The 27,499-nt window shown below is 39.6% G+C and overlaps 1 protein-coding gene across 2 annotated transcripts in view; it reads left to right on the top strand.

Annotated features, from left to right (window-relative positions):
* LOC137525722 (equilibrative nucleoside transporter 4-like) overlaps nucleotides 1–27,499 on the top strand; it is a 112,133-nt gene that overhangs the window by 51,338 nt on the left and 33,296 nt on the right. For both annotated transcript variants that reach the window (XM_068246899.1, XM_068246898.1), the window contains exons 5-8: nucleotides 1,874–2,002; nucleotides 7,616–7,690; nucleotides 22,114–22,367; nucleotides 25,947–26,070. In XM_068246899.1, coding sequence (XP_068103000.1) covers nucleotides 1,874–2,002; nucleotides 7,616–7,690; nucleotides 22,114–22,367; nucleotides 25,947–26,070 — 582 coding nt within the window. The remainder of the gene's footprint in view (nucleotides 1–1,873; nucleotides 2,003–7,615; nucleotides 7,691–22,113; nucleotides 22,368–25,946; nucleotides 26,071–27,499) is intronic.

The following is a 27,499-nucleotide window of genomic DNA, read 5'->3' as shown; positions in this document are numbered from 1 at the left end:
GGCTTAGGTCTACTAGTAAATAATTTAAAACAGGTTAAATATGAAGGTTGGGCCTCATTTACACTTAATCAGTTGCTCTCAGTTATAACTGAAAGGACAACTGATCTTTAAAGTAATGCTCATGTTTCCCAATGGCTCAGTTCACACTATACACATTTTAACTGAACGATTTTTCATAATGCACTGCTATGGAGAAGAAGAAAAAAATGCGTACCAACTGATTAAGTGTAAATGGGGCTTAAGTACTGGCTTACCTTTAGGCTTGACAAATTTGACCAATTGGCGGATTTTTTAAATGGTTTATTCAGCCGCAAAAGACTAAATATTCCACGTGTATCAAACTCTAGCTTCCTCAGGTCAATTCAGGGCCAATATAGTGCTGGGTTTCAGGCTCGGTGCACCTCATTGAGGATACCATTTCTAATTCACCAAGGCCTTTATTCAATTACCCTTTCTCCTGAAGATACTTATTTATTACTTCTTTATCAACTTTTTAGTGTTTTTTACATTTTTAGGTGCTGAAAAGTTGTCCTGTAGATAAGAAGAAAAGTTATCTATTAGGAGATAACATGGAACAAAATGAACCACTTCCGGACCGGGCTAATTGAAATCTACACCCTGTTTGGGACCTGTTATCCCTTAGATTTCAGTTACCGTTCCGCACGCCCCTGCTGATTGTGCCGTTCTCCCGCCGCTGCAGCCTGTTTGCTCTACTGTTGGTGTGACAGCAGATCTTCAGGAGCCAATTTCATTGACTTGGGATCATTGGGTCAGGAGCCAATGAAATCAGTTTCTGACCAGCTCCCAGAGGTGACAGGGTGAGGAACCAATGAAATTGGCTCCTGACTGACTCAGGAAGCTCTGCTGTCATACCGACAGCACAATGAGTGTGCTTCAGCAACGAGACAGTGGTGGGTCCATGTGGGGTGACTTTCGTGAGCCCTGTTTTTTTTACCAAGAAGTCCTTATAAGTCCTTATAGTCCTTAAAGAGACTCAGAGTAGTACTGCAAAGTATGTAAAGATGCATACCATTCTGTAGCTGCTGCTCTCCTCTTTCATATGATACTTGAATCACCGTTCTACACCAAATACTTTTTGTTCAATTTCAATTTAAAAATTGTGGCCACCATCTTGGCTCTGTTATTACTTCCGGGTCAGTGCTGTCCACAGCATTTTCTCTCTGTTAGCACTGAATGAAGCAGGAAGAGGAAGTGACACACATGCTGTCCAGGGGCGTAGCAATAGGAGGTGCAGAGGTAGCGACCGCATCGGGGCCCTTGGGCTAGAGGGGCCCCAAAGGGCCCTCCCTCAACTACAGTATTAGCTCTCTATTGGTCCTGTGATCATAATAATCACTTCTATAGATGCTTTGAATAGTAGTGATCATTAACAAGCTGTCCCCCACCCCCTTCTTGCACCTCTGACACTGTAGTTGCAATTGGCAGGTTTTGGTGCGCTATATCAATTGTTATGTATAGATTGCTTGGGGGGCCCCATTGTAAAACTTGCATCGGGGCCCACAGCTCCTTAGCTACGCCACTGATGCTGTCCAAGTACATAGCACGACTTTGGGTGAAGTCGTATGGCCCCATCTGGCCCCATGTATTTTATACCTATGAAACCAGGGGGACTTCAGGAAAAACAAGTGGCTGGTAAGTGTCCTGACATAATCAATTATTCGTGGGTAGCTTATAAATGAGAGGTGCTCGGAGTCCCTTTAAAGAGCTACAGTCTTCTGGTCCTGAACTGGTTAACTGGTAGTAGTTGAGTTCATAAAAGAGGAGGCTGAACTAGAGCTTTGAATATGGATGTTTATATATCAGTACTGACTGCATAGTTTTTCTTAATTATATTCTTGTGTTTCATTTACAGGGTACATTTTTGCTGTGGGGCCATTAATCTTTATTGTCATCTGTGATATCTGGCTGGAACTCTTTACATTCAAACAGTCTTATGCAGTAAACCTTTGTGCGGTTGGAGTAGTAGCCTTTGGATGTACAGGTAAATGATAAAACCGATGAAGATTAAAAAAAATGCAAATCTCTATATCCTTTAATATAACATATTACAGTAGACACAGGATACTATATGCTTAAATGGCTCTCATCCTTTTTCATGAAAGAGCTTAGTCAATAAGCTTTAGTTATGGGTTTGATTAAATGTCAAGTGATTTTAATCAGGAAGAGAGTGGAAAATTGAAAATCAAACTGATATGTACCTACTGCAGAGAGTCATGCTCGAGGCTCTGGGGTTATGCTAATTAACAGTCATTACAAGCAGCATTGATGATGTGCTTCAGTTAGTGACAGCTGTAAATGCCCTAAAATGTAAATGGTGTGTCATACAGTCCTTTGCTTAGTCCTCTACACCAGGGGTCCCCAACTTTTTTCAGTCCGGAGACCACTATCCAGACCAAACTTCTCTCTGGGGCCCGGTGGGAGTTGTTTTGGTGGTGGGGTTGCGTTTCGCGTGGTGGAGTCAGGGTTAGCGGGGGGCCGGGGGGGGGGGGGGGGGGGGGGATGGCGTTGGGGTTAGCAGCGCCCCCGGATCCCATTTGGAGTGTATAGATAGGTAGGTAGCCACCAGGTATAAGTGCCCCCTGTATAGGGTATCTAGGTATAGTTGCCCCAGTATCCCAGTATAGTTACCCCAGTATAGCTAGCATAGTTGCCCCTGTATAGCTAGTATATTTGCCCCTGTATTGCTAATATAGTTGCCCCTGTATAGCTAGTATAGTTGCCCCTGTATAGCTAGTATAGTTGCCCCTGTATTGCTAGTATATTTGCCCCTGTATAGCTAGTATAGTTCCCCCGTATAGCCCCTCCCCCCGCGGTCGCCGCTCCTGTTACCTTATGAGCTGGCGGCTGCTGCCTCTTTCACAATTTCCCCTAGCCCCTCTGCTTTTTGCAGCATCTCCTATTACAGCAGCGTGTCGTCCAGCTGCTGTGAGGAGGGAAGGAAGCAGGGCAGCGGCTTCCTATAGCGGCGATATGCATCGTCGTTACCATGGGAACCGCTGCCCTGCTTCCTTCTCTCCTTACAGCAGCTGCAGGACTGCTCCGCCAGCTCATAAGGTAACAGGAGCGGCGGCCGCGGGGGGAGAGGGGGCGAGACGGCCAGACCCGCCGCGGCCCAGCTGAAAACTGCCCACGGACCGGCAGTGGGCCATGGCCGGTGGATGGGGACCCCTGCTTTACACCATTAAAGTTAAATACACTCAGATGTGGGAAACACAATTTTTCTTCTTAATTAGGCTGCAGTTTTTTTTAAGCATTTTTTTTATTTATTTCAATTGTTTTTTTATTGAAAAGTTTTTTAAGTAATACAGATCAATTTTCAACAAGAACATGTTTCAACATCAGTGAACAGAAACAGCATAAAGAATTAACAATCGACTCATCTTAACCTGAGCAAACAAAAACCAGTATGACACTAGTGATCTCAATGCACTGATCTGTGAGTAGAGCAACTATTGCAATAAATAGTCAGACAAGTTAAGCATTTTTTTTTAATTTATGATATAGACTTGTGATAATAAACTGAGACAATAAACACAATAAAATTGTATTGGTAAATGCATTTTATAACCTAGTTACTCACATGACTAATGTGAGATACACCAAAATAACAATAATGCACCATTATTTTAAAAGGAAAATTAGGTCAAGAAGGGAGCGCACATAAAAATTAAAGTAACAATAATTTCAAAGTCTATATTGCTTTGGTCACCCCCAGTACTGTTGCAACTGTGTCTGTAGTATTTCCTATTGGTTGAAACAATTATTGGCCATGAGTTTCATATATATTTCCCTATTAGTGGTACTACTTAAAGAAAGAAAATAAAAATCTAGAAAAATAGGGAAAAGAGAGATTGATGCCCAGGCAAAATGTACTGATTATCACTTGATTACTCCCAATTTTATTGTATTTTATAAAAAAAAGTGTAGTGGCTTGATAACCCTATATTTGCAAACCAGCATACACCACAAAAAAGAAAAAAAAGAAAAGAAAGTTAATGGCCTATGGAAATAAATTCACAGTTTCAAAGTTAATTTATTTTTTAAAGAGAACCCGAGGTGGGTTCTAAGAATCCTATTAGCACACAAAGGCTGGGTCTGCATATAATGCCCAGCCTTTGTTACTATACTGTTTCCCCCTAGCCCCCCCTGCGCTTTGCTGTGCCCCCATAAATTAAACGCCATGCTAGCGACACTCAGCGTGTCATTAGCGGACTGTTTACCTCTGCACTGTCACCCTCGCTGCTCCCCCGCCTCCTCTATATCTCCGCTCCCCACATGCGTCCCTTCCCTCCACTCAGCAGGGAGGGAAGGGACGCAGGTGTGGAGCTGCGACATAGAGGAGGCGGGGGATCGGCGAGAGTGACAGTGCAGATGTAAACAGCCTGCTAGCGATGCCGGTGCGGCATTTGATTTATGGGGGACAGAAGAGCACTGGGGGGGCCTGGGGGGAAACAGTATAACAGCAGAGGCTGGGCATTATATGCAGACCCAGCCTCTGTGTGCTAATTAAAAATACAGCATTATGGTGCTAAAGATCACGACCAAATTTCCCTATTAAAAGTGGCAACACTGTCATATGCAGAATTTTTGAGTTAGTTTTGTATGCATATGGTTTTGCAAATTTATAGTAGAAAAAAATATATATCAGAAAACTAGTACTGAAGATGAGCTTTGTCTTTTAATATTCCAAAAAGTGCATAAAGTACAACAGGTACAAAATTCTTCATCAATGATTCCATTCATAAAGATAGGCCTATTAAGAATTGTATGGTGCAATAGATGTGGTAACCAATTTTTAAGGCGACAACATCGACTCGTTTTTGGTCACAAGGACCTTTACACACATAATATACATCTGAACAGTATAAAATGTAACTCAATAAGCAAGAGGTAAATATCATCTGATTCTGGACAATCACAAAGCCAGGTTACACCCCCCTTTAGAATGCCATAGTAGAAAGCCGCGTGGTAGCAGGATAACGAGAGACCGGACTCTTCCTTTAAATGAGTTTATACTCTGTTCTCTGATGGAATTTCTTGGAATCAAATAATCACATCTATATAATTTTGTCACATTACTGCTACAAACATGAATAAATTTTATTGGAATGCCACGTGAAAGACCAATACAAAGTGGTGTACACGTGAGAAGTGGAACGAAAATCATACATTATTCCAAACATTTTTTACAAATCAATAACTGCAAAGTGGGTTGTGCGCAATTATTCATCCCCCTGAGTCAATACTTTGTAGAACCACCTTTTGCTGCAATTACAGCTGCCAGTCTTTTAGGGTATGTCTCTACCAGCTTTGCACATCTAGAGACTGAAATCCTTGCCCATTCTTCTTTGCAAAACAGCTCCAGCTCAGTCAGATTAGATGGACAGCTTTTGTGAACAGCAGTTTTCAGATCTTTCCACAGATTCTCAATTGGATTTAGATCTGGACTTTGACTGGGCCATTCTAACACATGGATATGTTTTGTTTTAAACCATTCCATTGTTGCCCTGGCTTTATGTTTAGGGTCGTTGTCCTGCTGGAAGGTGAACCTCCGCCCCAGTCTCAAGTCTTTTACAGACTCCAAGAGGTTTTCTTCCAAGATTGCCCTGTATTTGGCTCCATCTATCTTCCCATCAGCTTTGACCAGCTTCCCTGTCCCTGCTGAAGAGAAGCAACCCCAGAGCATGATACTGCTTCCACCATATTTGACAATGGGGATGGTGTGTTCTGAGTGATGTGCAGTGTTAGTTTTCCGCCACACATAGCGTTTTGCATTTTGGCCAAAAAGTTCCACTTTGGTCTCATCCGACCAGAACACCTTCTTCCACATGTTTGCTGTGTCCCCCACATGGCATGTGGCAAACTGCAAACAGGACTTCTTATGCGTTTCTGTTAACAATGGCTTTCTTCTTTCCACTCTTCCATAAGAGCCAACTTTGTGCAGTGTACGACTAATAGTTGTCCTATGCACAGTTTTCCCCACCTGAGCTGTAGCTCTCTGCAGCTCGTCCAGAGTCACCATGGGCCTCTTGACTGCATTTCTGATCAGCGCTCTCCTTGTTCGGCCTGTGAGTTTAGGTACACGGCCTTGTCTTGGTAGGTTTACAGTTGTGCCATACTCCTTCCATTATTGAATGATCGCTTGAACAGTGCTCCGTGGGATGTTGAAGGCTTTGGAAATCTTTTTGTAGCCTAAGCCTGCTTTAAATTTCTCAATAACATTATTCCTGACCTGTCTGGTGTGTTCTTTGGACTTCATGGTGTTGTTGCTCCCAATATTCTCTTAGACAACCTCTGAGGCCGTCACAGAGCAGCTGTATTTGTACTGACATTAGATTACACACATGTGCACTCTATTCAGTCATTAGCACTCATCAGGCAATGTCCATGGGCAACTGACTGCACTCAGACCAAAGGGGGCTGAATAATTATGCACACCCCACTTTGCAGTTATTGATTTGTAAACAAATGTTTGGAATCATGTATGATTTTCGTTTCACTTCTCACATGTACACCACTTTGTATTGGTCTTTCACATGGAATTCCAATAAAATTGATTCATGTTTGTGGCAGTAATGTGACAAAATGTGGAAAACTTCAAGGGGGCCGAATACTTTTGCAAGCCACTGTATGTGTTTATATACAGTTTATATATTCTGGTTGGACTTGATGGACGGATGTCTTTTTCAACCAAACTACTAACACTGTTCATAACCTACTAACAAATGTTATGTTGTAAACAATGTTTCTATCAAATGTACATAAGTATAGGGTGCTGACCATAAAGTGCTGAGGTAGTAGATAGCCAAAACATACGCAAAAATCCCACTGGCCATCTGTTAAGGGTGATTGCTTGAAAATTATATTAATCATATTAATTAATTAAATCATAAGCTAGCTCCAGGTTACTACCACAAACAATTGCATTGCAAGTGATACTTTGATCCTGTCAGGGAAATAGTTTAAAAGTTGCCACACACGATACAATAAAATTATCCGATTTTATGGCAATTCGATAAATATGATTGGCTCTCCTGAAAAATCAAAAGCTTTTCTTTTCATTCGACTGAAAAATCCAAACGGATTTTCGTTTTTTGTTTTTTTTTCGATTTTTATCGATCCGGAATGCTGGAAATTTTTCTTAAATTTTTCTAAAGATTGTATGGTGTGTGTTAGATTGTCAATTTATTAATATACACACCCTTGCAATTTTCTCAGAGTTTTTCAATCATTTTTTTATCATAATTGGGGAAAAATGTAACATGTGTGGTACATTGGTCGTATTTTTGAAATGTTACAATCAGTCAGAAAAATTGATTGAACAGCTATTTTAAAAATTATATGGTGTGTGGCCCCCTTTAGACCTTGAGGCTTATCTTTCCACTGGGTTCAGATACAGTGATTCTCACATCATGAAATTTAAATTTGTAGAACAAAAATGGCGAAAAACAAATCGGCACTAGGAAATTGGCACTATTTAAAATAGAATAAATGTGACAACCTCCATATTCCTTTCTCTACATGTTTTCTTTAAAGTTTTAATCTGCAAAAAAACTGTTGATTATTTAAAATTATTATTTTCTGTTTTTATAAGTGCAGCAATCCAGCTTTTATGGCTACACTGGAATGTTACCTAAACGCTACACACAGGGTGTAATGACAGGCGAAAGTAAGTACATTATTTACTTTTTATGAAGAGTTAATACACTGTGCCACTCTTCATCCTTACAAATTAGGTATTTAGGACTCACCACGAGCGCTTGTGATTTGAAAAGCACTTGGCTAATGTTACCCTATGAGAGTGTTCCCACAGCAGCGTTGTGATTTTTTACAAAATCGCAAATGTGCTGCATGTAGCATTTTTTAGAGAAATTCAGTTTGAATGAATGAATGAGCAAAAACGCTCATTCATTCAAAAATTGCTCTGAAAATCACGTCACAAAATCACCAATCGCAAATCGCTAAGCACTAGCGATTGCTATTGTGATCTTGGTGTGCACTAGCCCTAAGGATGTTATTGTTTTAGCTTGAGAGGTCTGTTTGAAACTTAGTTATTTAAAAGTATAAGCATACATCATCAAACCTAAATGGAGATAAAAACTGCTTCAAATATTTTAATAACTGCAAAGCTGCATCAGAAACCATGGGGTATTTATACTAATATAATATAGCATTTCTAATGCAAACAGTTGCATCCATGTTGTTTTGGGATCTCTATTATATTTTAACTTAGTACATGGCAAGGAAATGAGCAGCGCTACTTAAAAACAGATAAGTGCCTACCTGCAAGAGAGTGCAAGCCCCACTTGTGGGGTAAAATACACACCTAGCATACACATGACCTCATATCAAAAAAGTCTTCACAGTTGCGGACACACAGGTAAGCACAATATCCAGAACTCCAAATTACAACCAAACCGACTGCCAAGGCAGTCGGTTTGGTTGTAATTTGGAGTTGCTTACCTGTGTGTCCGCAACTGTGAAGACTTTTTTGATATGAAGAATTAAAAGACGAATATTTGTTCATTTAAAGCCCCATTTGTTGTGTCTGTAATTTGATATTTAATTAGGGGTGGAACTGTACCATTGAGTTTTATCTGTAACGTGTTATACACATGACCTGTCTACCACTGGAGGATGTTGGTTTCCTGTAACAGCTTGCATGCAACTTGTTAAGTACTCGTCCCTCCCACTGCAGAGAAGTCATCCTCGATGGGAGGGGACCTAACACTAACTAAATCCTAACCTATGCATAGCCTGGGTGCGCCACCACGTAAAATTGAAAATTGCGCAAAAGGTGGATCAGCGCATCACCAGGCCGCCTCCGAATGGCCTCCAATCAGAGGTGCGCTGAGCCCCCCCAGAAACTGCAAAAGCACCTTTCACAATTGTTTCACAATTCAAGTATAAAAGTGGGCTGAAGGTTTTGATCTCAAAGGAGGTTGGGTATAGTTCTACATTTGCACTCAGTAGAGCAACCCTGCCATTAAACAGGGATTTATCTGTACACCTAGAAAAATAAACACATCCACACAAATGTGTTACTTAAATTAGCTAATATGAAAATTAAAAAAGGTAAAAAAAAATATTTTAACCACTTCTGTACCAGGGGGTGGTTTTGCTGATCGGTGCTGCGTAAGCTCTCCAGCCCGCAGCACCGATCAGATAGCAGCCAGGGCGATCAGACTTCCCCCCTTTTTTCCCCACTAGGGGGATGTCCTGCTGGGGGGGTCTGTTCGCCGCCGGCTGCTTGCGCTTGCAGGGGGAGGCTCTTCAAAGCCCCCCTCCGCAGCGCTTCCTGGCCTCCTTCCCCTTCCCTCCCTCTCCCTCCCCCTGTGAGCAGCGCAGGACGGAATTCCGTCCTGCGCCTGATAGGATAGGCTTCTGCCTATCAGATGTCGGCGATCCCCGGCCAATCAGAGGCTGGGGATCGCCGATCTTCCCCGTGTGTTTACATTTACCCTGCGAGCCGCGATCGGCACCCTCCGTGAACTGACATGGAACGGCCGCTCATACGAGCGGCCGTTTCCATGGAATCCACTTCAGGATTCAGGGGCGTACTTATGCGTACGCAGAATCCTGAAGTGGTTAAACTGCAGCACTTAAGAGCATTAGTATACAGTTGTGACACCATCACAGAAATATACAGTTAGGTCTGTAAATATTTAGACAGACAACTTTTTTCTAATTGTGGTTCAGTACATTACCACTATGAATTTTAAATGAAACAACTCAGATGCAAATAGGGGCAACTAAAGCATTTTAACACAATAACTAACTGGAAATAAAATGTTCATTTGTAATACTTGGTTGAAAAACCCTTTGCTGGCAATGACAGCCTATATTCCAAACTTCAGCGCTGCATAGTCTCTTAAATTAGGAATCCATCACCAACACCACTCACAGTGCAAGCTTACCAGCTTCTAATAAGACCCAGATTATAAGGTCTGCACGTTCAATATTCCCCACGATCAAAGGCTTCCTTGTTGCCACTTTTCAGATAACATTCCTCAGACGGTATTCCCAGCATAAGAAAATATAATATAGACAGAATCTAAGTGCACTCTGTTTTAGTTTAAAAGCCGGCACTTTAATAATAAAATACAAGGTATACAAATACTCACATAAGGGCCCTTATTACAGGGACCCTCAGTTGATAAAGCATATAAAATAATGTCAGCAGGATGCCACTCTCCCATCTGCCAACCGTTTCGCCCGACCCAGGTTTCGCTACCGCGTCCTCAGGGGCTTCTGAACGGAATGGCATAACGAGTGGCTTTTAAGTAGTAGCTGAAAACAATCACGTACGCCGCTAACGCGTCAGGTCACGAGTTCCTACACCCGTAACGTCACTTCCGTCTACGTCACATCCGGAATTCAGCCGAATGGAACGCACGGAAGGTAATGTATGTTAACGTCCAAACACATTAACCACAACATCATTTGGAGCGCACGGAAGGTGAGTAATGAAACACCTTCCTCATCTGGAGCCTAAAAACTTTAAAGGCAAGACCAGAAGGCTTTTTAAACCAAGATTGCGCAGATGTTAAAGCGGCACCCTACCCAACATCAAAACAATACACAAATATATAGTAAAAACAAGTTTAAACAATGGTCAGTCATTACATTCACTAACTTCTATAGCTTAACATATAAAATTACATTACTAGTACCATATATATCACAATACATAATTAAATATAATAAACTGAAAATAATACAAAATAAATAAAAATATTACAAAATAAAACACACATAGTCAGATGGAGAGTAAAATGTACTAAACATCCATCAGAATAAAATTCCTTTATAAGATCCAATAATTTAGTAACAAATTCCTCATATCTCAATGGGTCAATTAGATATACCAGTAACTCCAGTCTGCTCTATTCATCTGTAATATAGCAGTTTAAATCTAATTCTATATTCAAACCCTTTGGATCCATACAGTCCAAAGTGTAAATCCATTTAGTCTCAGCCTTTGAGATTTCTCTCACCCTATGTGTGCCCCTCCAATTACCTAAATTCCTTTCTATCCCACAGAATATCAAACCCGAAGGGTCTTGTTGATGGTGAGTTCTAAAGTGTTCTGACACTGAATGTTCTTTATAACCATTTTTTATATTATTAACATGTTCCCCAATCCTTTCTTTGAGGGGCCTTTTAGTTCTTCCTACATAAAATTTCCCACAAGGGCATGTGAGTAGGTACACCACGTATTTCGTTTCACACGTGATGAATTGCTTGATCTTAAATTCCTCATGTGAAAATGTTTGTTGGAACCTAGGGGTAAGGGTACACGTTCTACAGGGTAGGCATTTTCTACATTTATAAAAACCAACCTCCCCAAAGGAGCTTAATCCCGTATAACTGGGTTCGTCTATAGCACTTGAAGTTAATATGTCTCTAAGATTTGGAGCCTTTCTATAAATCATTTCTGGATGTTCTGGTAAAATACCTCCTAACACTGGATCTTCTCTCAGAAGTCCCCAGTGTTTATTAAAGATCTTCCCCAATTTCTTATATTGTTGGCTAAAACCTGTTACAAATGGACAGACTAACTCTTTTCTTTCTCTATTTCTTTCTTCTAAAATAGTTTCTCTCTCAATTTGTGCAACCTCATTCCGGATAGTTTCTAATTTATCTCCATCATATCCTTTCTTTTCAAACTTTCCTTTTAATATTTCGGTTTCTGAATAAAAATCAGTTAAATCACCACAATTCCTTCTCAGACGCATAAATTGTCCTTTGGGGATACCACGCAGCCAATTAGGATGGTGACAACTGTTTACAGGAATAAAACTATTCCTATCTGTGGGCTTCGTGTACGTGCTTGTTTTAATTGACTCATTAGAGTTTCTTATCACCAAATCTAAAAAATGTACTTCATTCTTATTGAAATCACAAGTAAATATTAAATTTGGAGTCCTAACATTCAGAGCTGCTATAAAAATCTCCAGAGAATTTTCATCCCCTTTCCACATAAACATAATATCATCTATAAACCTTTTCCAAATAATTAAATTCTGATCTCTCTGTTTATAAATAAATTCTTCCTCCCACAAAGCCATGTATAGATTCGCCATACTGGGTGCGAACTTTGCTCCCATGGCTACTCCCACCTTTTGTAGGTAAAAGTTACCCCCAAACCAAAAGTAGTTGTGGTCCAATGCAAATCGGGTGCATCTAATAATAAACTGGATCTGTTTTTCCTCCAATTCTCCCTTTTTATGCATAAAGTGCTCTATTGCTTTAAGGCCCACTTCATGTGGAATTACTGTGTATAATGAAGTTATATCTGCAGTTATAAGATATGGGGGAACCTTAAAATTTAGGTCTTTAATAATATTGATCACATGCTTCGAGTCCCTCAGATAAGAATCAGTCGTGGTTACCAGAGGCTGTAGGAATTTATCTATGTATTCCCCTAATCTATAGGTAACTGAACCTATCCCACTGACAATGGGTCTTCCCGGGGGATTTGTAATGCTTTTATGCACTTTAGGCAAATAATAAATAACGGGGGTTCTAATAGTGGAGGGTTTCAAATATTTTATTTCTTTCTCATCCAAAATTCCTTCCTCACTCCCCCTGTCAATTAGAATTTCCAGTTCTTTCTTATATCTTAACCCTGGATCTCCCCTTAATCTTTCATATGTAGTCTCATCTTCCAAAAGGCGAAGCATTTCTCGATTGTAGTCCGGCTTGTCTAGTATAACTAAACCCCCCCCCTTATCTGCTGCTTTTATCACAACATTATTATTTTCTTTAAATTCTTTAATACCTTTCCTAATCCATATATCTTTTGAAGACCTCGGAATAGTTAATTCTCTCAGGTCCTTAATTACCATCTTTTTAAAAGCTTCAATTTGATGATTATTAGTCTGTGGAGGTTTAAAAATAGATTTATTCTTTAAACCACTATGGACAATACTCCTTTCTAAACTCCCATCTACTGTATTAACTGATGGACTCGTTTTAGTCGCAAAAAATTTCTTTATACTCAAACTTCGGGTAAATTTTTGTATATCAATAAAAGTTCCAAATTTGTCTAGTTTCTTTGGTGGAGCAAACTTTAGACCCTGATCTAGCAAGGATATTTGATTCGGATTCAGAGTTATAGAGCTAAGGTTATAAATTCCTTCCCCTTCTACTCTTTCCATCTTTTTGAGACGTTGTTGGTGTCTTCTTCCTCCTCTGTTTCCTCGTCTATATCTGGTTTTCTCTTTCTTTCCCTTGTCCCTACCCGTGGATCTATAAAAGGGTGTACATCTGAGGGAGTATTTGGACATTCCGACTCGGACTCAGTCCAGTCTCTATTTAAAGCATCAAACCTATTGTGGATGGGAATCTGATTTGGATTGTAAACAATCCTCGGTCTCCATCCCCTTTGTGGTCTCTTTTTGGTAATATTTTTTTCCCAATTCTTTTCTCCTCATCTCTCCCTACAGGTATTCCATAATTGGGTCTGGGTCTATAATCATTAGAGGGATAATAATGTTGATTTCTGAATGGTATTCTTCTATACGGGGATTGATTGGGATAATAATTGATGGGCTTATCTAGATGATAATATCTGGGATTATTTCTCCATTGAGGCTGATTTACCCATCTTCTAGTTTCTTTCTGTTCCCATTTTGGCTTTTGTTCCGGTATCTTAATAATTTTAGGTTTTACAGCTACTGGAGTTTGGGTTCCCCCTTTGGCTCCTTCCCCCTTTGGTAGGGTATTTTTGTCCTCATCTATGGGAATTCTTTTCTTCTGCCATTTGAAAACTTCTCCTGCTTTATAATCATTTAAATCCCTTAAAAATTTCTTTTGCTTTTTGTTTTTCAGATCCTCATCCGTTTTCTTCAGATATCCTTGCAGATCTCTAGATAACTGTTTATATTCTGACAGACATTTATAGGGTTCCAATTTGGTTTTAGTAGCTTCTATTTCTTTGTCCAGATTTTGCATCTTGACTTTTTTGCCTTTCACTAATAAACCCAATAATTCCTTCCCACATCTATTAAAGAAAATGTACCAATCCTCATCCGATACATCTGTCCTCTCACTTTCATTAGGGCAGAATTCCCATCTACATCTCCGTGGGACATAGCCTGCCTCACGATACCTTTCAAGGGAGGCTATGTCCCACCAACAACGTCTCAAAAAGATGGAAAGAGTAGAAGGGGAAGGAATTTATAACCTTAGCTCTATAACTCTGAATCCGAATCAAATATCCTTGCTAGATCAGGGTCTAAAGTTTGCTCCACCAAAGAAACTAGACAAATTTGGAACTTTTATTGATATACAAAAATTTACCCGAAGTTTGAGTATAAAGAAATTTTTTGCGACTAAAACGAGTCCATCAGTTAATACAGTAGATGGGAGTTTAGAAAGGAGTATTGTCCATAGTGGTTTAAAGAATAAATCTATTTTTAAACCTCCACAGACTAATAATCATCAAATTGAAGCTTTTAAAAAGATGGTAATTAAGGACCTGAGAGAATTAACTATTCCGAGGTCTTCAAAAGATATATGGATTAGGAAAGGTATTAAAGAATTTAAAGAAAATAATAATGTTGTGATAAAAGCAGCAGATAAGGGGGGGGGGTTTAGTTATACTAGACAAGCCGGACTACAATCGAGAAATGCTTCGCCTTTTGGAAGATGAGACTACATATGAAAGATTAAGGGGAGATCCAGGGTTAAGATATAAGAAAGAACTGGAAATTCTAATTGACAGGGGGAGTGAGGAAGGAATTTTGGATGAGAAAGAAATAAAATATTTGAAACCCTCCACTATTAGAACCCCCGTTATTTATTATTTGCCTAAAGTGCATAAAAGCATTACAAATCCCCCGGGAAGACCCATTGTCAGTGGGATAGGTTCAGTTACCTATAGATTAGGGGAATACATAGATAAATTCCTACAGCCTCTGGTAACCACGACTGATTCTTATCTGAGGGACTCGAAGCATGTGATCAATATTATTAAAGACCTAAATTTTAAGGTTCCCCCATATCTTATAACTGCAGATATAACTTCATTATACACAGTAATTCCACATGAAGTGGGCCTTAAAGCAATAGAGCACTTTATGCATAAAAAGGGAGAATTGGAGGAAAAACAGATCCAGTTTATTATTAGATGCACCCGATTTGCATTGGACCACAACTACTTTTGGTTTGGGGGTAACTTTTACCTACAAAAGGTGGGAGTAGCCATGGGAGCAAAGTTCGCACCCAGTATGGCGAATCTATACATGGCTTTGTGGGAGGAAGAATTTATTTATAAACAGAGAGATCAGAATTTAATTATTTGGAAAAGGTTTATAGATGATATTATGTTTATGTGGAAAGGGGATGAAAATTCTCTGGAGATTTTTATAGCAGCTCTGAATGTTAGGACTCCAAATTTAATATTTACTTGTGATTTCAATAAGAATGAAGTACATTTTTTAGATTTGGTGATAAGAAACTCTAATGAGTCAATTAAAACAAGCACGTACACGAAGCCCACAGATAGGAATAGTTTTATTCCTGTAAACAGTTGTCACCATCCTAATTGGCTGCGTGGTATCCCCAAAGGACAATTTATGCGTCTGAGAAGGAATTGTGGTGATTTAACTGATTTTTATTCAGAAACCGAAATATTAAAAGGAAAGTTTGAAAAGAAAGGATATGATGGAGATAAATTAGAAACTATCCGGAATGAGGTTGCACAAATTGAGAGAGAAACTATTTTAGAAGAAAGAAATAGAGAAAGAAAAGAGTTAGTCTGTCCATTTGTAACAGGTTTTAGCCAACAATATAAGAAATTGGGGAAGATCTTTAATAAACACTGGGGACTTCTGAGAGAAGATCCAGTGTTAGGAGGTATTTTACCAGAACATCCAGAAATGATTTATAGAAAGGCTCCAAATCTTAGAGACATATTAACTTCAAGTGCTATAGACGAACCCAGTTATACGGGATTAAGCTCCTTTGGGGAGGTTGGTTTTTATAAATGTAGAAAATGCCTACCCTGTAGAACGTGTACCCTTACCCCTAGGTTCCAACAAACATTTTCACATGAGGAATTTAAGATCAAGCAATTCATCACGTGTGAAACGAAATACGTGGTGTACCTACTCACATGCCCTTGTGGGAAATTTTATGTAGGAAGAACTAAAAGGCCCCTCAAAGAAAGGATTGGGGAACATGTTAATAATATAAAAAATGGTTATAAAGAACATTCAGTGTCAGAACACTTTAGAACTCACCATCAACAAGACCCTTCGGGTTTGATATTCTGTGGGATAGAAAGGAATTTAGGTAATTGGAGGGGCACACATAGGGTGAGAGAAATCTCAAAGGCTGAGACTAAATGGATTTACACTTTGGACTGTATGGATCCAAAGGGTTTGAATATAGAATTAGATTTAAACTGCTATATTACAGATGAATAGAGCAGACTGGAGTTACTGGTATATCTAATTGACCCATTGAGATATGAGGAATTTGTTACTAAATTATTGGATCTTATAAAGGAATTTTATTCTGATGGATGTTTAGTACATTTTACTCTCCATCTGACTATGTGTGTTTTATTTTGTAATATTTTTATTTATTTTGTATTATTTTCAGTTTATTATATTTAATTATGTATTGTGATATATATGGTACTAGTAATGTAATTTTATATGTTAAGCTATAGAAGTTAGTGAATGTAATGACTGACCATTGTTTAAACTTGTTTTTACTATATATTTGTGTATTGTTTTGATGTTGGGTAGGGTGCCGCTTTAACATCTGCGCAATCTTGGTTTAAAAAGCCTTCTGGTCTTGCCTTTAAAGTTTTTAGGCTCCAGATGAGGAAGGTGTTTCATTACTCACCTTCCGTGCGCTCCAAATGATGTTGTGGTTAATGTGTTTGGACGTTAACATACATTACCTTCCGTGCGTTCCATTCGGCTGAATTCCGGATGTGACGTAGACGGAAGTGACGTTACGGGTGTAGGAACTCGTGACCTGACGCGTTAGCGGCGTACGTGATTGTTTTCAGCTACTACTTAAAAGCCACTCGTTATGCCATTCCGTTCAGAAGCCCCTGAGGACGCGGTAGCGAAACCTGGGTCGGGCGAAACGGTTGGCAGATGGGAGAGTGGCATCCTGCTGACATTATTTTATATGCTTTATCAACTGAGGGTCCCTGTAATAAGGGCCCTTATGTGAGTATTTGTATACCTTGTATTTTATTATTAAAGTGCCGGCTTTTAAACTAAAACAGAGTGCACTTAGATTCTGTCTATATTATATTTTCTTATGCTGGGAATACCGTCTGAGGAATGTTATCTGAAAAGTGGCAACAAGGAAGCCTTTGATCGTGGGGAATATTGAACGTGCAGACCTTATAATCTGGGTCTTATTAGAAGCTGGTAAGCTTGCACTGTGAGTGGTGTTGGTGATGGATTCCTAATTTAAGAGACTATGCAGCGCTGAAGTTTGGAATTTATGCTTGTGTGGAGTCTCTCTGAGGACTTTTTACTTCTGGGCAGCTCATGGAACTCTTATAACTCTTTGCGCGGAAAATAGTGCTTACAATGACAGCCTATAGTTTGAACTCATGGACATGACCAGATGCGGGATTCCTCTTTTTTAATGCTCTGCCAGGCCTTACCGCAGCGGCTTTCAATTGCTATTTGTGGGTGGGCCTTTCTGTCCAAAGTTTATTCTTCCAACAAGTAAAATGCATGCTCAGTTGGGTTAAAGCCAATGTACATAATACGATTCTTTGTGCAATTCGATTACGATTCTATTTAGGATCCGATTAATTCCGGCATGTCCGATCGGGATTCGATTCAATTCGATTTGCCATTGCAAAACAATGGCAAATTGAATTGAATGGAATCGAATCCCGATCGGACATGTTGGATTTAATCGGATCGTAAATAGAACCGTAATCGAATCGCACAAAGAATTGTATCGTGTAGATGGGGCTTAAGATCAGTTGACCGAATAGGCCATTCATGAATTTTCCACTGCAGACAGTATGTGTGAACACCTCCTTCATTCAGCTGCTTATGTCCAGTCTCACATCATAAATAAACACTAGTGTCCCAGTGTCACTGGCAGCCATGCACTCCCAAGCCATCACACTGCCTCCACCGTGTTTTACAGATGATGTGGTATGCTTTTCTTGCCATCATTCTGGTAAAGGGTTGATCTTGGTCATCTGTCCAAAGAATGTGCTGACTTCTTAAGATGTTCTTTAGCAAAGTCCAATCTAGTTTTTCTATTCTTAAGGCTTATGAATACCTTGCACCTTGCAGTGCACCCTCTGTATTTACTTTCATGTAGTCTTCTCTTTATGGTAAACTTGGATATCAATACGCCTACCCCCTGGAGAGTGTTGTTCACATAGCTGGCTGTTGTGAAGGGGTTTCTCTTCACCACGGAAATGATTTTGCGATCATTAACCATTGTTGTCTTTGGTGGACGTCCGGGTCTTTTTGCATTGCAGTGTTCACTAGTGCTTGCTTTCTTTCCATGGATGTACCAAACTGTAGATTTTGCCACTCATAATATTGTAGAAATTTCTCGGATGGGTTTTTTTCTTTTTTCGCAGCTTAAGGATGGCTTCTATCACCTGCATGGAGAGCTCCTTTGACCACGTTCTATGCTTACGCCAAAATCTTCCACATGTAAGCAAGTACCATGCCTCAAAGTAACTCTAGGCCTTTCATCTTCTTAATTGATAATGACTCGTGTATAAAAAAGAGGAACAGTACCTGGCACCAAATGCAGCAGGGTGGATCAACTGGAACTGGGACAAGGAGCGTACTCATCCAAAACACTTGTAAAATCCAGCAAAAAGAAGAAAAGCAGGGATTCACTTTCTCATAAAATCCCTTTATTTGCAGTTGGGTATAACAGGTACAGAGGAGTTGGGGTATTAAGTGCCTGACAGCTGTTTCACTGGTTACACCAGCTTCTTCAGAGGCAGAATAAAATAAAGGGATTTTACGAGGAAGTGGTGTCCCGCTTTTCTTCTTTCTGCTTTAATTGACAACGACATAACAATGGATTTGCGGACACCTGCCCATTAAATAGCCTTTGAGTTTTTAATTGTCATTTTACTTTTGAGCCTCTAAAATGAAGGGATTGTATTACAAAATGCTTTAATTGCCTCTCATTTCTATGCAATCATTTCACCCCACTGATTTAAGGCTGATAGTCTGCACATCGACTGCATTTGAGTTGTTTCATTTAAAATTCATTATGGTAATGTACAGAACCAAAATTAGAAAAAAAAAAGTTGTCACTGTACAAATATTTATGGACCGCACTGTAAAAGTAAATAAAAAACAGAAGTAGATCATATGGAAGATTACACATATAACAGTATAATAAATATAATCAATACAGGTCCTTCACTTAAAGGCTGTTTGTTGTGACCTGTTTCTTTACCTCGCCTATACAAATTATATATGTATTTATATCTGATTAAATGTTGTTCTCATATTCTATTGGTCCCACAAAACCCCTGTTTTTTCTTTGCTCCAATGTGTTGTTTTTTTTTACAAAGCCTTGCATATTTCTTTCTTCCCCTGTAGCCCTAATGCATTAAGTACTGAAGTCTGGACACTATATACAGTAAATGCCACCCAGTATGTTACTTATTTCATGTTGCCTTTTTGTTTTTTTCTAGACTTGCTAGATACAATGTTCACTCAGATATGCATTCTACTCCCATTTAAAAGCTATCCGCTATCTTTTCCAGTAGGATACACTATGTTTTAATGACAATGCTCCCAAAACGCGCAAAATGGCTGTTTGGCGCAGAGGCTTCTGGGCGCAGCGTGAGCAGAATGACGGCTCACCCCGCTGCCGCACAAATTTGGGGGGGGGGGGGTGTTAAATACTAAACTCAGAGGGAGAAGTACATTTGCCGGATCCCCGAATTACCCTTGCAAGGAGCACGGACTATAGCATTATTGCTATAGCTGCACCAAGCTTCGGGGCTTCTCTGTGTGAAGCATGCGCCAAAATGCCCTGCTTGGCTCAAAACTACTATGAGTGTCCCAGTTCTGCATAATTGCTACTGTAGATATTTTGAGGAGAGAGCACAGGTGACTAGGAATTCCAGATGTTACCGAACAAAACTTTGCAGCTCGCTTACACATGGTGTGCCCTGGACTCATTTACATGTATATTCTATATGTATGTACTATTCTACATGTATGCCCCGCTGCAGTCCGTAATGAATGCGGCAGCCAGAATTATCCACTTCTCTCATCTCTCCATCATGGCAGCTCCCCTCTGTGAATCCCTCCACTGCCTTCCTATCCAGTCCTGAATCAGATTCAAGATAATGTGTCTGGCCTACAAATCTGTCCACAAAACCTGCCCAACCTACATTTCCGATCTTACTCAGAGGTACACACCTAGCCGCTCACTCCACTCCTCCAATGAACTTCGCCTGACTGCCCCCCGCATCGCCCAATCCCATGCACACCTCCAGGACTTCTCAAGAGCTGCTCCAACACTATGGAACTCCCTACCTCCCCCATTAGGGATTCCCCCTCCTTTAACATCTTCAAGAAGGTCCTCAAAACTCACCTTTTTACTCTGTCCTACACCCCCCTCTCTCTGGAGTTCTAAACCCACAGCTGAACTCTGGTCCCCTACCTTTCGTGTCTCTCCCTCTCCCTCTAGATTGTAAGCCTTCAGGAAGGGTCCTCCTTATTATGTCTCCTACCTGTTCATGCACCTCCATTACTGTACACCCACCATATGGAGCTGAGTAATCTCTTGAGTGAACTTTGACTTGCCTCCATGTTCCCATCCAGTGACTGACCAATCATTACCTTGTACTCATACCGTGCTGTGTGATCTGGTTTGCATGTATTCCTGTATTGTCTTATTGCTGTATGTCACCCCTAAATATTGTCTGTAACCTTAACTAATGTCCAGTGCTGCCTAATATGTTGGCACTTTATAAATACAATAAATAAATGTTCTAAATGGATGAAAATGGAAAAACAGTGGCTGGCTCTGATCCACCCTTGCACCTTTCTATGGACAACCCAGAACCCTTCTACTGTTTCCCCCTTACTCAAGACTATTCCGTTTTCAAAACACATCTGAAATTACTGCAACTCTAGATTTAGAATTGTGGCAAAAATATCCCTTAGTATTAATATACTCTTCATCCCTAATATACCCAACAGCTTAATGTATCCCATTGTGAAAGCTTGAACTACTGGGGGTATTTTCCAATTGAAACACATTATTGACCACACCTCCAGATCTTTCCTCACCTATGAACAAGCTATTAAAATGATGCCTATTTTATCATTCTGTTATCAGCAAATTAGACATTATAAATAGCTCTTTTGTCAATCAGGCAGTTAGACACAGATCAGTGACTGTTTCTTGTATAGCAGTTACATTAGACAGTAGATCCCTTTGATGGACATTAATGGTGGCCACTAACCAAACAATTTGCCAAACGATCATTTACGAATGATTCTTTGTATGAATGATCAGAAATGATCGTTTGAGACCACTAATGGACAAGAATCTTCTAACCAGTCTAATCAGATTAACTTCATTAATCGGAATCGGATTGGTTAGGAGATTTTTTTCCTTTAGTGGTCCCAAACGATCATTTCCAATCGTTCATACAAAGAATTGTGAGTATACAGCAAGCGTACCAGTCCTATGATGGCTGTCCAATCACTGGAAAGTTTAATAGTTAGCAATTCTGTCAATCAATGCTGCTCCATTTACCTCCCCGCGGTGCCTGAGCGATCCTGGTAAACATGTGTGGGGATCTTCACATCTAGTGACAAATTAAAATAAAAAGCATCAGGGACCATCAGAAACCTTAGCACAGAGGTATCTGGCTTTCTACCTCCAGTGTACTTTTAGTACCCATACCCAGAGTTTCACTGTAGCCAGTGCTGGTTGTGGGATGGTTGGGCTCTAGGGGAAACAGCCCAAAGTCATTTCAGAATACCTGAAACACAAAATTAAGTTTGTGTTCTTAACACGGCAAATTAACTCATTTATATCATTTCTACTGAAAACAGTTAACAGATTTTTGATTTCCCATTACAGGTACTGCAGGAGTTATTATCTCACTCAGCCGAATATTCACAAAGCTTCTGTTGCCGGATGAGAAAGAGAGCACCATTATCTTTTTCTTAATTTCCATCTCACTGGAGCTTATATGCTTCATTTTACACATGCTAGTGAGAAGAACTCGTTTTGTCCAGTACTATACAAATAAAAGCTTAGCAAAAAACTTTGTGAAGATCACAGCAGAACCAAGTTTTCATTACCAGGTGCATCAGAATGCTTCTTCAGAAGATGTAAGTGATGTTTATTATAAGCACTAATTAAGTATTTATGGGAAAAACTTTATTTTCAGGATAGTTGTGAGCACTTGAAAGTTTCCCAAAGGTATGAATCCAGCCCATATTTGTTGTATGCATTGTGTGTGCTCAGCATGCACATTACTGTACTACTAATATTCAGATCTTGGCTGGAACACTTAAAATACAAATTACAAATTGTGGCTTGCAAAAGAAAAGCTGAGAGGTGCATTATAAGAAGTTTCATATACCCATTTTATAATCTTCTATGTAGGGCTTCTGAAATTTTAATAAAACAGTTTTATTCAACAAATGTGCTTAGCATTTTCACTGTAATACCTGTACTGATCAAATTGAGGTCACTAGTGGAAAAATGTATGTGATCTAAACCTTAGCAAATACTGTAAAAGAAAGCGAAAACAAAGAGAAAACACAACCGAGAGCCCCCAATAGTGGATTACTGATGATGATGATGAGTGTAGTAGTATCAGTATAGATATATACTCACAAGTGTAGGTTGACAAGGTAGGCAAGCACTGTATGTGCCTGCGGGGAATTTAGACCTGTCCCCACTCAGGTTAAGAAGTCGCTCTCCGTAGGAATAAAAAGAAAGAAAGGGACCACATCCATCCACCAGGTGGATAACAGTATTTTGTAAAAGAACAAAGGTGCCAGCAGGATAAAATGCAATCTAAGTTAAAAGTAGCATAAGATGGGGGGCAAGGGTGGGCTCTTACTTCCCCAAGAGAAGACACAACTATTGTATATAGCCAACAAGAGAAACACTTTTTAATTCTTTAGACTAAAAGTTTTTCTCTTGTTGACTATATACAATAGTTGTCTTCTCCTGGGGAGGTAAGACCACCCTTGCCCCCATCTTATGCGCTTTTCATTTAGATTGCATTTTATCCTGCTGGCGCGTCTGTTCTTTTAGCAAATACTGGATCCAATCTAATTTTTAAGAAAAAACAATTTCTGTCCCTACTAGTTTGGTAAATGCAAATTGAGACATTTTACCTATTGTTTTGAAACATTATATGACCCAGCTTTTTTTTGAGTTGTATTTCACATACAGATGCTCCATTTTTATGCATTTCACGAGACAGCTGGGAATTCATTGTTCATTAGTGATGGCAAGTCATTTAGAAAGTTAAGCAGCAATCCATTGATTCCCTTCTTCCAGGTTCACAGTTTGGATAAGGTTTATGCATACATTTACAGTGTTTTTATTTTTATTGAGAGGCAAAATTTTAGATTAAAAAACAACCATCTTTCAGCGTATCTATTCATAGTAGTTGACCCAGTAGTGTGATGCAACACCCAGGTGGTCTTTACTAAACCTAGAACTAGATCAGTGTTTTTCAAAAAGTACTACATGTTCAATATTTAATACATGTGTTTTAAATCGAATGACACATTCATGAACACTGATATTATCCTATGTTTAAACAATGTCCCTTAAAAAAAAACTTCCAGATATTAACATATTTTTTTCAATTGAGATAGGACATTTTTGGGAAGTGCTGCTAAGTACTGGTGTATACATTTCACTGACAACCTCTTTGTTTACTGTTATCAATATACTTTCATACTTTACTGATGCCAAAACTGACAGAATGAACCATATGGGGAGGGGGAATTCTTCTCACACTTCATTTGTTAACCCTGTGTGAAACTGTGTGTGTGAGAGAGAAAGCTCCCAACAGCTGCAACTGCTGTGTTCTGTGTCTCTGACTGAAATGTCTGATGAGAGCAGAGGAAATGTAACTTGTTATAAACATTTGTAATTGTCTGTGACACCACAGCTTTTAATACGTTTTTTGCTTTCAGAGAAACATACTGACTGACATGCAACACTGACTGTGCATTGAAGCAGACACCCCTTCTGCAATTGATTTGTCCCAATAGAGCTAAATACATCACACAATGAATTAAAGCTTTTGCCTCTGATATTTACCATGAAAAGTAGGAAAATGTTTACACAGCTACTTAGACATTATTTGTACATTGTCATTTTAGAACACTTGGTTTGATAGTGTTCTTTTAAAGAGAATCTATAACATAAAAAGTTTCCCTGAGGGGTACTTACCTCAGTAGGGGGAAGCCTCTGGATCCTATCGAGGCTTCTCCCATCCTCCTCCATCCCACGGTGGCAGCGATCGAGCTCCCCAAATGGTGGGAATGTAAATATTTACCTTCCCGACTCCACCGCAGGCGCAGTAGCGGCATTCGGCTCTGAAATAGGCGGAAATACCCAATCGCGTTCGGGTCCGCTCTACCTGACTGAGATCGGCTATTTCTGCCTATTTCCAAGCGGAGAGCTGCAACAACGCCCCCCCCTCCCCCCCCCCCCCAGCTGGAACCAGAAAAGGAGAAAGGGCAGGAGAAAAAATGAATTGCATATGGTCCCTGGACCCATATGCAATTCACTTTTTCTCCTAAGTTTTCTCCTACATGATAATTTTTCAACTTCTCTTTAAAATACATTTTTAGAATTTTGCAATTAAAAAAAAAAGTATTACAAGTAGTAAAAAAAAAGTGCTATCAAAATGATTTTCTTACTTGCTGGATGTTTAAAAGGCATTTTATTGGCAAGGTGTATTATTTCCTAGGAGATAATTTTCATCTTCTTTTTAAAATAACTTTTCAGAGTTTTACAATTGAAAAAGTACCAAAAAGTAGGTGGAAAGGTACTGTCAATTATCTTTTTGCTTGCTGGTGGCGTAAATGCATTTTTTCATAAGTTGTGAAAATATAGCCTAGGAGAAAACCTAGGAGAAAAAGTGAAAATGGAATACGGGGCCATTCTCTACTTTTCAAGTGTCCTTATCCTAGAGCTACATATTTTTTGCCTAGCATTGTTGTTGTTTTAAGCGATTAGTATATGATACTGTGGAATTTTGTGTGTTGGCTTCAAAACAAAGTTCCTGATACTTCCTTAGCAGCCATACAGCTCAATGAAGATAGTATTAGCATATAATTAAAAATCCTTAAAAAAAACATATATAGCACTTACACATCCTCAGGATTAAAAGACTACGGGCTCTCTCTTGCATGTGGGCCTGTGCCTGATTACCATTCGTAAAGTCCCACAGCTTGGCTCACCTCCTCCTCACATGTGTGAATTTTCATAACTGTTTTTAAATTAGCAGCATTATGACCACCCTACATGTTTCGCCATTGGTTCTCACTCATCAGGATGCTCTGACACAGTTTACCAGTCATACAGTATATGCAGGAATTCAACAATTTTTCGTGTTTTCAATTTTTTTGCATACAAATATATTTGCCTATAAAAGACATGTATAAACAGTAAAGTTTTAACTTACAGGAAGCTATAGTGTTTTTTATTGCTATTATATTGATATTTGGTTTAGTTACAACTGGAAAATATAAAAAAAAAATGGTGTGCACTTTTTCAGAAAGTTTACAAAGTACATAAACAGAAATACTGTATGACTTTGTATTAACCTATGCACTTTGCCGAAGAAAGCTTTCCTATACATATGTTAATTTTACAAAAATAGAATGTTACAGTGTGATATAATTGTAATGACATGTTACACTTCTTTTTAGATAAGTAGAGGGACAACAAATGAGAACAGCATAGAGTTGCAGTCAGATGTAACTGCTAGAGGAACTTACGTCAGATTTGATGTTCCAGTGGCCAAAGTCAAAAGCAGCTGGCCTAGGTTCAAAGGTAAGCAACTCCATTATGTTCTATTTCTGGACTAGAATCATAAATTAATGTATATAAAAAAAATAACCATTTTCCATTTAAAATATATATACTGTGTTTTTTGGACTAATATGCTCTGGACCATAGACACACCTAGATTTAGAGGACAAAATCCAGGAAAAAAAATATACTAAACCTGGTGCGTCCATGGTGCAGGGGCTTCTTGCGGATCTTCTTCCCCCAATGATGTCCCCCTTGTACACTGTTATGTCCCTTTTGTGTCTCCTTGTATCTCTTGTGTTCCCCTTTTACCTCTTGTGTCCCCCTGTGTTTCTACGTGTACCTTTTGGATCATGACAGGAGAAAAGTGCCATACTAATGTTAACATTATTATTGTTGACATTGTACCAAGCTAAACTGAAGTTCACATAGGCAAACTGTAAATAATAGTCACACCTTGCTTGTTGTACCTTTTGGCCCTTTCTCTGTCTACTTGCATGTAACAGTCAGCTTCATGGGGAGTAGTGACAGGAACACATTAACCCTGTGATGACCAGAGCTAGTATTCCTTCTCTATTCCATTTCACCCACAGCCAAAGACATCTGCTGATTCACACAGCCAGAGGCGCTATACGTGCTACCTGAGAGCTACTGTTTTGTCCCCTGTTTTATTGCCTGGTGAGGCGGGCTTGGTCCTGCGAAACGCGTTGCATCTATTGGGGTACTAATAAAGTGTTTATTTATGTCAGACAAGTAGTCTAGTCTGCTTTCAGAGGTAGGTCCACCACTGCCTCCCCAGCATATTTTAAAAGTTTTAATTATTGTTTTTATTCTGCTGGCGCCTCTGTTCATCAAAGTCACAGCCAAAGAGAGGTGACCTCTAATTTACAGCCTGCAAATGTACCATTTTACTACCAGTTAATGTAAAGACCCTTATCTATTCAAAAAAGAACAGATAGCATCTATTAAACAGAGTGGTCCCTGAAGAATGACAGCATGACAGAAAGTGTTTTAAACACACTTTATTCACTGCTGACTGCTCAGAAAAGGGATGGTTAGCTATTTAAGACTTCCTGCACTACAATCCTGTCACTTCACCTGTTAACTTCAAACAGGGATCTCTGCACGAGGACGCCAGAGATCAGACATCTAGTTCAGGAGCTTGTTCACTCTTACACACTGGAATTCCTCCAGTCCCCTCACGCCATGACCTGGCCTGTGGCCTCTCTCACACCTGAGGATCTGGTGAGTCATGCACTACAGTCATGTCTCCTGTCTGATGCCGGCAAATGTGGGGTTCTTTGCTTGAGGACGCCAGAGATCAGACAAGTTCAGAAGCAAGCATGGCTGAGTGTTTACTCCTACACGCTGGAACTCCTCATGCTCTCTGCTCTTGTGACCAGGTGTCCTGTCATATCACAATCCACAGAGAGTTAAGATGCAAATATAT

This window comes from Hyperolius riggenbachi, chromosome 7, assembly GCF_040937935.1.
Source record: "Hyperolius riggenbachi isolate aHypRig1 chromosome 7, aHypRig1.pri, whole genome shotgun sequence".
NCBI lineage: Eukaryota > Metazoa > Chordata > Amphibia > Anura > Hyperoliidae > Hyperolius > Hyperolius riggenbachi.
This window is presented reverse-complemented; position numbering and strand designations above follow the sequence as displayed.